This window comes from Penaeus chinensis, chromosome 9, assembly GCF_019202785.1.
Source record: "Penaeus chinensis breed Huanghai No. 1 chromosome 9, ASM1920278v2, whole genome shotgun sequence".
Classification (NCBI taxonomy): domain Eukaryota; kingdom Metazoa; phylum Arthropoda; class Malacostraca; order Decapoda; family Penaeidae; genus Penaeus; species Penaeus chinensis.
In genome coordinates this window covers 11,493,228-11,502,250 of record NC_061827.1, presented here as the reverse complement: position 1 = coordinate 11,502,250, position 9,023 = coordinate 11,493,228, and the positions used below count along the sequence as shown (strand labels likewise).

The following is a 9,023-nucleotide window of genomic DNA, read 5'->3' as shown; positions in this document are numbered from 1 at the left end:
ATATATATATATATATATATGTGTGTGTGTGTGTGTGTGTGTGTGTGTATGTGTGTGTGTGTGTGTGTGTACAAACATATATATAGATATACTATATATATCTACACACACACACACACACACACACACACACACATATATATCGGCCTTTAATTTCACACACTGTATCATAAGCTGTGATGGTCGAAAATATGTTAAATCATTATCTACTGTTAATGTTAATTAGTAGTAAATATTAACTTAGAAGTTATACTTAAAAAAAAAAAATGCCTATAATGTGTATGTGAACCCCATAACAGTCACACAACCATGGTGTGTGTTCGTATCCCTCCAAAAGAAAAAAAAAATATTGTTGACCACACATTTCTTCTAATTACACTTTTCACGCAATTTCAACTTCAGAACATGCGCAGGATTAGTGCATAAAATATTTAAATATACTTTTATACAGTGTTGTGAAACGATAAGAGGGACAAAGACAAAAAGATTTAAAAACGAAGTGTCACAAATATTTTGCTGTTATATGAAACTACTAGAGGTCGTCGGAGTCGAGGGAGTAGGCCTTGTGTAGCTTTTCAATGTTTCTTTCTGGATATATCTGCTTTAGATAATCGCAAGTATTCATAAATATTGTCATTATTTTTAGGAATGAAGAGTCCTGTCTCTGGCCTCTTTACAACGTTAGATCGAGCATGGGTTCTGATGCAAATAAAGGAGGGAATGGGTCGGCAGAGACGCCATTGAGACGGAGTAGGGTAGAGAACTTTTATCACCCACCATCGTTATATGAAATTGGTGCGACTCCTAGCGGATGGTCGTAGTACCTGTGTAATTGGCGCGAAGCGGGAATCTGTCATAGTCTCCATACTATGTTGTCAGCATGGGCGCCGCAGCTGAACCTCCGCCTGGATAAGTCAATACCGCAAAGGAGGCGTTCGATTTAATTGAAAAAAAAAAAAAAAAAAAATACATCAAACACATTCACTACGTGAACCATAATTTAGCCCATGCTGATGACTTGATGAACGTTCTTTTCCTTAATTTACTTTCTACATTCTGTGAAATTGGTATAAAAGTACTGCTGAAATTGATACATGTAATAGGGAGCCTACGGTGTACATGTACGTCATTTCTTTACTGCTGGTCAAGTTTACCCGGGATTGCTCACTCATTCTACCATTCTTAAACATGTAAGAGTAATTGATAGCCTGGTGAAGGTTGTTCCTCATACCTGCATGGTAATTGAATATATACTAGTATACGATTATAGAAGAATATTTTACATATACTTACAGAGACTTATATATAGCGTGGCCTCACATCTCCCACCGCCTCCTAGCTAGGCGTTCTGAGCCACAACCCCTACCTACCCATTCACCCAATGCGACCCAGTATGACCAAAGAATATTCGATGTCGCAGTAATTTCCCAGCGCTAATGATGTCATGATGTGGGTGCTATTGGCGCCTCTATCGGCTAATGTATAATTTAGTTCACATACCGATGGTGGGGCATAAAAATCGTTTACCTTGAGGTAGAATGTCAAAGGTTTAAGCAACCCAGGGTCCTCGGTATTGGGCATTGCAGTGTAATTTTTTTTTTTCTTTTTTTACAATGTGGCAAAATTATGTGTAGAATTATGTTTAGTTTTAATAAATCATTAATGTTTGTTTTCGGTTAACTGAACTAGAAATTGTTTTCGTATGTGAAGAAAATGTTATTGATAATATTATTTTGTTTCGGTTGTTTAAAATGTCCATTTTTCTAAAATAAGGAAATAGTTTTTAACCCTCCGTACAAGTACCTGTACATTGTTTGTTTTGCACATCATATATTTTTTTTATAAGTACACAATAAACTAGGGTGAAATTTGTATTTAGTGTTTGTTGTCCATCTACCACCGTTACCCAAAATTAGATAGGCTGTCAATGTCCTTGCGCTTTCCCAAAGAACCCAAATTTATAGTACTCAATAATTAGCGTAGAATTTAGCATACAGTACTTGGAAATTCACTTCCCGCAGAAGAGCGAACGGGACCCTTCACTTGCCCTAAAGCCTTCTGTCTCTGTGATGGTTCTAGCTAGCCGTATGAGGTGGTTATTCTTTCACGTTCCGAATTATGATTAATAGTATACCTAACAGTAAATATAAATGTAGTGTACCCTGGGGTCCACCTTACTTTTATTTTATATATATCTACTTGTACAGATATATACTTCCGTTCTCTGTTAAAATAGTATTAAATTTTCTTTTCATTTCAAGTAGTCACCATTTTATTTTTTTCATATGTAGTTTTTATCTTTCTCTCTATACATATTTTTTATATATTTTCTTAGATGTTTTGTAAGGTGATTTTCACTGCCTCATTTTACTGCATTTACTTTTTAGTACTCTATTCCACTTAATATTATTTCTCAAAGATATACCCCCGAATGTGGACCAATCAGGTTAACGGGCGTGTAGTTCCAGCCAATCAGAGCCGTTCTAGGTCGTGGCCCTTACAGTGATTTTTAAGAGCGCGAGAGTTGACGCCCACGCTCACGACTGACCGGACGTACGCTCCTGTAGACCCCTGCCCTTCCCGGATTTCGTAAAAATGATCAAAAGCTTAGTATTTTCTCCGTATTTCGTGATGGCGTTGGCACACGTGCAAAAGAAATGCAAACGAGTTTTTTTTTTATTTTTTGTGGCACGAGTGAAATATATATATATATTTTTTTGTAACACGATTATTTAATAAATTGTTAACCAGCAATTAAGTATGATAATCCTATGATGCAGTCACTTTTTAAAATATAGAGATAATAACCAACAAAGCAAATAATCGTATTTACAATGAAATAAAATGTACACACATGGACATATATACGTGTTCATATATCTGCTCATGTTCATTATACAGGTTCATATGTCTATGTGTGTATATTTGATTTCTTTGTAAATACGATTATTTGCTTTGTTGGTTATTATCTCTATATCTTAAATATATACATATATACGTGTTCATATATCTGCTCATGCTCATTATACAGGTTTATAACTGAATAATGGAAATTAAATGAATGAAAATGGAAAATAAATGGACGATCTAACGTGAGAACATTTTTGATAGATATATTTGATGATAATTAATCGAAAACGGAGTTGAAGACGAGTGGCCAGAATTATCTTCCAGTTTTAACGTGAACTAATATACAGGATAAACAGGAAAATAGAAGAGGGATACTGTCAATGGTTAGTTCCTTGTACGACCCCTTAGGACTGGTCTCACCTTTTACTTTGCCTGTTAAATTAGTCTTACAAAGTTTGTGCAAAAAGGGACTAAAATGGGATGAACCTATACCTGATAAGGAATCAAAGGAATATAGGAAATGGATAGAAACCATAGATTCCCTGGAGAATATTAAAGTTCCAAGATGCTCAAGGAAAGTACAAGCTAAATATACTAAAGTACAATTACATTGTTTTGCCGATGCAAGCGATAGTGGGTATGGCGTTGCTATATATGCAAGATTCCAATACTCTGATCAGAGCATCGAATGTAACCTAGTGGTAGGAAAGTTAAGGGTAGCACCACTTAAGAAGATTACCATTCCCAGAATGGAACTAACAAGAGCAACTCTTGCTGTGAAACTGGCTAATGTAGTCAGTAAGGAGTTAGGTTTTCATTATGAAAACAAGTTTTTCTGGACAGAGTACTTCGGTATTACAGTGTATCGCTAATACCACGCGCTATCACACATTCGTAGCCAATAGATTAACCACAATTCACGAAGGTTCGAATGTCGAAGACTGGCACTATATTGCTTCAGATTTGAACCCTGCAGACTTAGCATCACGAGGAATGCATGGAAATTGTGATGAAGATAAAATAAGTAGATGGTTCCAAGGTCCAGAATTTCTGAGCAAACCTATGTCAGAGTGGCCAGAATCAAGAAACTTTAAGTGTACAATTATACCGGACGAAATGGCATCGAAGGTAGCCCATGCAACGGTAATTAAGGAAGATTCATTTATGTCTAGCTTAACAAATAGGTACTCCACTTGGACTAAACTAAAAAGAATTGTCGGATGGGTAATTCTGGAATGCAGGAAATTCAAACAAAAGAAGAATGGAGAAATTGATAAAGATATCATCTTGTCAAAGGAAATTCTGAACGAAGCCGAAAAGGTAATTGTACAATTAGAACAACAAAATTACTTCTCAGAAGAAACTAAATCTATGAAAGATACTAAGACATTAAATGTAGGAAAGGGTAGCCCATTGTACAAATTAGATCCTATAATAACTCTAGGTGTTTTAAGAGTAGGAGGCAGACTGAATAACTGTTTGAGAGGAAACACCAGATCATTTTGCCTAAACAGTCTAATGCCTGTAAACTGATCGTAAGAGAGGCTCACGTCAAGGTTTAAGAGAACGGGTTTGGATAATTAACGCTGCGGCAATAGCCAAGAGTATAACGGCTAACTGTGTAAATTGCCGTAAGTATAGAGCCAAACTATGCGAACAGAAAATGGCTGACTTACCCAAGGAAAGAGTTACTCCAGAAGAACCACCGTTCACTAAGGTTGGAATGGACTACTTTGGTCCTTTTGAAGTTAAAAGAGGTAGGAACACAGTAAAACGTTATGGTGTAATTTTCACATGTTTAGCATCAAGAGCGGTACATCTGGAGATAGCTCATTCCTTGGATACCGACTCATGTATAGCTAGCATAAGAAGGTTCATAGCAAGAAGAGGTGTGGTCAAATATATAAGAAGCGATAATGGAACAAACCTTGTAGGTGCATAAAGACAATTAAGAGAACAAATTCAGAATATTAATAGTAAGGTAATTAATAATCATCTCATCAACAAGGGAATAGAGTGGGAATTTAATCCTGCTAGCTCACACTTCGGAGGAGTATGGGAAAGAATGATAAGGTCTGTAAGAAAAATTCTGTACTCGTTGGCCAAGGAAAAAATTGTAACATTGGATGATGAATCTCTAGTAACACTAATGCACGAAATTGAAGCAATATTGAATAATAGACCTTTGACAGCTAACCCAAATGTCCCATCTGATTTGGAAGCCTTAACACCTAACCATCTCCTACAACTACGCCCTGGTAATGAAATGGCGCTAGGAGACTTTAGTGAAGACTGTTATTCAAGGAAACGTTGGAAACAAATGCAGCACTTGGTAGACGTATTTTGGAAAAAATGGCAAAGGGAATATCTAACCCAACTACAAATAAGACAAAAATGATGTACTTCTAAAATAAACGTGGCTATTGGAGACATTGTGTTAATTGTTGAACAAAATGTAAGGAACTCTTATTGTCTAGGAAGAGTTACTAAAACTATAAAGGACAATAATGGGCATGTTAGATCCGCTGAAGTAAAGACAAAGGATACGGTTTTGCAACGACCAATTGCAAAATTGTGTCTCGTGATGAAAGCTGACTGTAACGAAATAGTCGAATTGCCTTAATAGCCCAATATGAAAATGGTTGTAAACTTCAGGAAGTAAAGAAATCGTTGTATTTGTAATATTATCACATATAGTTCCTTTGTATACGGTTGTAGAGTCAATCTACTTTGTACTTAAATAATGCAATTTGTTAAGACGTCTGTGTCTGTTGAATTCATAAAGACATGAGTTCCTATGAATTGTACAACGTAGTATTAATGTTTATGTATAAGGTATATATATATAGGTTATACGTATTAGTATCAGGTCAGTACAATTTTACGTTTTGAATTTAGTTCCTAAATTGTGGGGGAGTGTGTAATGACCAGATATGTGTTATATATCGGTTTATTTACGAGAAGACAAAGCTCCAGAGATTGTACGAAAACTACTCGAGTTATCCCTCGAAATCATAACATCACATTTTCTATAACAGTTCACGGTCACAGAAGGGAGTCAGAGCGCATTTTTATTTAAGCAAATCAACTTGTGTTTGATTACATCAACAACATACAATGCGCAATAAATTAAGTATCATCATTAAAGAAAGTTAATAATTATTATATTCTAAAAGTTTTTTATGGAACACAACTAAGATCATTACGCATTTACTATTTACTCGTCTCAGTATTTGTAACTGTTATTCATGGAACAAAGATAGACAATGAGACTAAAATAATTATACATTAATTTAATGTCATTTTTAGTCACAATTAATGTCATGTCAAGGAAAATACTTTAAACTCGTATTCACCCGAGGGGAGCGTGGAGCGTAAGGCTCGCTGTTTATAAATGAGTATAGGACTTATTTTGCCGAATGTCACGTCTTACTGTAGAAGCATAAGGCTTCTTATTGTTCAGGCAGCGAACATAAGGATGCTAGCCATTTAATGGGTATATGACTCATGAAACGAGGAACCAGTAGGAGGGTTCGGAAATCATAATTTTCGGCGAGTTGAAATAATTACCATTGATTTGATATTGTTGTAATATTAAAATTGTTAATATTAAGTGTTATATATTTATTAGTTATGAACAATTATAATATTTTTATATAATTATATGTTTATTCTTTGATGTAAGCGTAATTAATTAATTTGTAAGTTTCCTTATATGTTATTTCTTTGTAATTTCAGTAATCAGCATATAAACATTTGGACAAACAAAAGGATGTTTATCTGAATTCCGAAACTTTCCAACCCTGTTAACCTACGTTTCCACATTATCATCAATGTCTTTATTATCATTATCACTATCATATTTAAGTATTATTATTATCTTTATCATTATCAATCATTATCTTTATCGTCATTATCATTATTATCATGATCATTCTTTTTTGTTATTGTTGTTATTACTATTATTATAACTTTATATAATCATATATTTATTATATAATTTATATAACTATCTTTTCTTTTAATATTACTATTATTATTATTGCTGTTATTATCCTTATTATTGTTATCATTATAGTTTATTGTTTATTATTATCATTATAGTATTACTATAATGATAAAAATGATAATAATAATCATTATTATTATAATAAAACTACAACTACTAATATTAATAACAACAACAACAACAACAACAATAATAATGATGATATTGTAATAACAATAAAAATAATAATAATAATAATAATAATAATAATAATAATTATTATTATTATTATTATTATTATCGTTGTTATTGATACTTTTAACAATGATAATAATTATATTATAGTATATTAATAATAATAATAATAATGATTGAAAAAAAAATAATGATAATAATTATAATGATAATTTTATCATTGTTATTATTATTATTATTATTATTATCATTATTTGCATTATTATTATTATTGTTGTTGTTGTTGTTGTTATTGATGATTATTATTATTATTGATTATTATTATTATCATTAATAATGATAATAATATTAATTATAATAATAATAGTAATAATAATAATAATAATAATAATAATAATAATAATAATAATAATAATAATAATTATTATTATTATTATTGTTATTATTATCATTATTATCATCAATTATTGTTATTATCTTATTATTATTATCGCCAAATAAAAACAAAACAGCTACCGATTGGCCAGCCAGAACCAGCTTACTGAATTTATCAATCCATGTGGGTCAGCTGCCGCCTTTCTGCATAGCTGCCGACCTAAGTGAACTCTGGTCTCGATCCCGGGTCTTGCAAGTGGGAGTCAGAGACGCTACCGATGCCGCCACCAGGATCTGAAAATGTCTAACAAAAGCGGGCCTTTTATATTGCTAACTCGGAGAAAGACACACACCGCCTACCTCGCTGGAATTATAAAGTAAGTTATCCCTTTATTCTAATGACCAGAGAAAACGACAGGGCTTGATTGTGCTTACAGAAAACGTTCAATTTTCTTTAGGGGAAACCTTTTCGTTGCGTTATATTTCTCCACTCATGTATTTTGCGTCCAAAGAAAATGTTTATAATTTAGGGGGGAAACTTTGTCGTTCCGCTAGCTTTTCTCCAGTTTCAAAAATAGACAATTATAAAAAACGCCTCGCTGTTCGCCTACACAAAACTTACTCATTCACCACGAGGAACCAGTAGTGGGTTCGGAAATCATAATTTTCGTAATGATGTGGGAACGTAGGTTAACAGTGTTGGAAAGTTTCGGAATTCAGATAAACATCCTTTTGATTGTCCAAATGTTTATATGCTGATTACTGAAATTACAAAGAAATTACATATAAGAAAACTTACAAATTAATTATTTACGCTTACATCAAAGAATAAACATATAATTACATAAAAAATATTATAAATGTTCATAACTAATAAATATATAACATTTCATATAAACAAATTTAATATTACAAGCACTCGTGTTTCAGACTTTGATGAGCGAACACCTTGTTCTTAACACAGCAGCAACAAAAAAATAAGTCTTGTGCCACAAGAGCTACCCTGGAGCCCGGGGCCTCTCGTCTCGCTTGACATTGTTGCTTCTGAGTTTTCTAAAGTAACTGAAATAAAGTAAACCCTGTCATAACAGACCCTTTCGCACATTAGTGCTTTGCTAGCACCTTCAGTGCTTTTGCTTTTTGCAGGTGGCACGAGGCAGTAGGTGTAGTCAGCACCCCACCTCAGACCCGCAGCTCTCCTCTACAGCAGGGTAGCCCTTGTGGCTTTGACCCCTGGGTAGGAAGGCCCAGTAGTCTGGGGCGTCATTTGGGCGCACTTTTTCTTTGGTCCTGATTTCTTTTCCTTCTAATGTGACTTTCCTGAGCCTACCGGAGTTCCTCGTGAACTCCCATATTCGCTTGGGGGGTGGGCATTGAATTACCGTCCTTCGCCTAGGCAAGTTCGGCGATAAGGAAGTGTCCCACACATAACTCGATCCCTCTGTGGTACTGGAGAACACAACCAGGCTTCCACTGGGGGAGTAGAGGACGAAAAACTAATTTACTCTCTTAGCTATTGCAGTTAGGTTGATAACAACAGTTAAGAGGTTTTTGTCCCTTCAGGACTACGATTTTGAGCAAAGGGGTCGGACCTGGTCCGATACCCAAAATGAAT

General features: G+C 34.2%; 1 protein-coding gene across 1 annotated transcript; it reads left to right on the top strand.

The window, feature by feature from the left end:
* Window positions 1-3,230: 3,230 nt before the first annotated feature.
* On the top strand, window positions 3,231-8,623 carry LOC125028654. Its single transcript, XM_047618129.1, has 5 exons — window positions 3,231-3,648; window positions 3,749-4,374; window positions 4,511-4,663; window positions 4,859-5,182; window positions 8,555-8,623. The coding sequence occupies exons 1-5, from the start codon at window positions 3,231-3,233 to the stop codon at window positions 8,621-8,623; spliced, it is 1,590 nt and encodes a 529-aa protein (XP_047474085.1).
* Window positions 8,624-9,023: the final 400 nt, after the last annotated feature.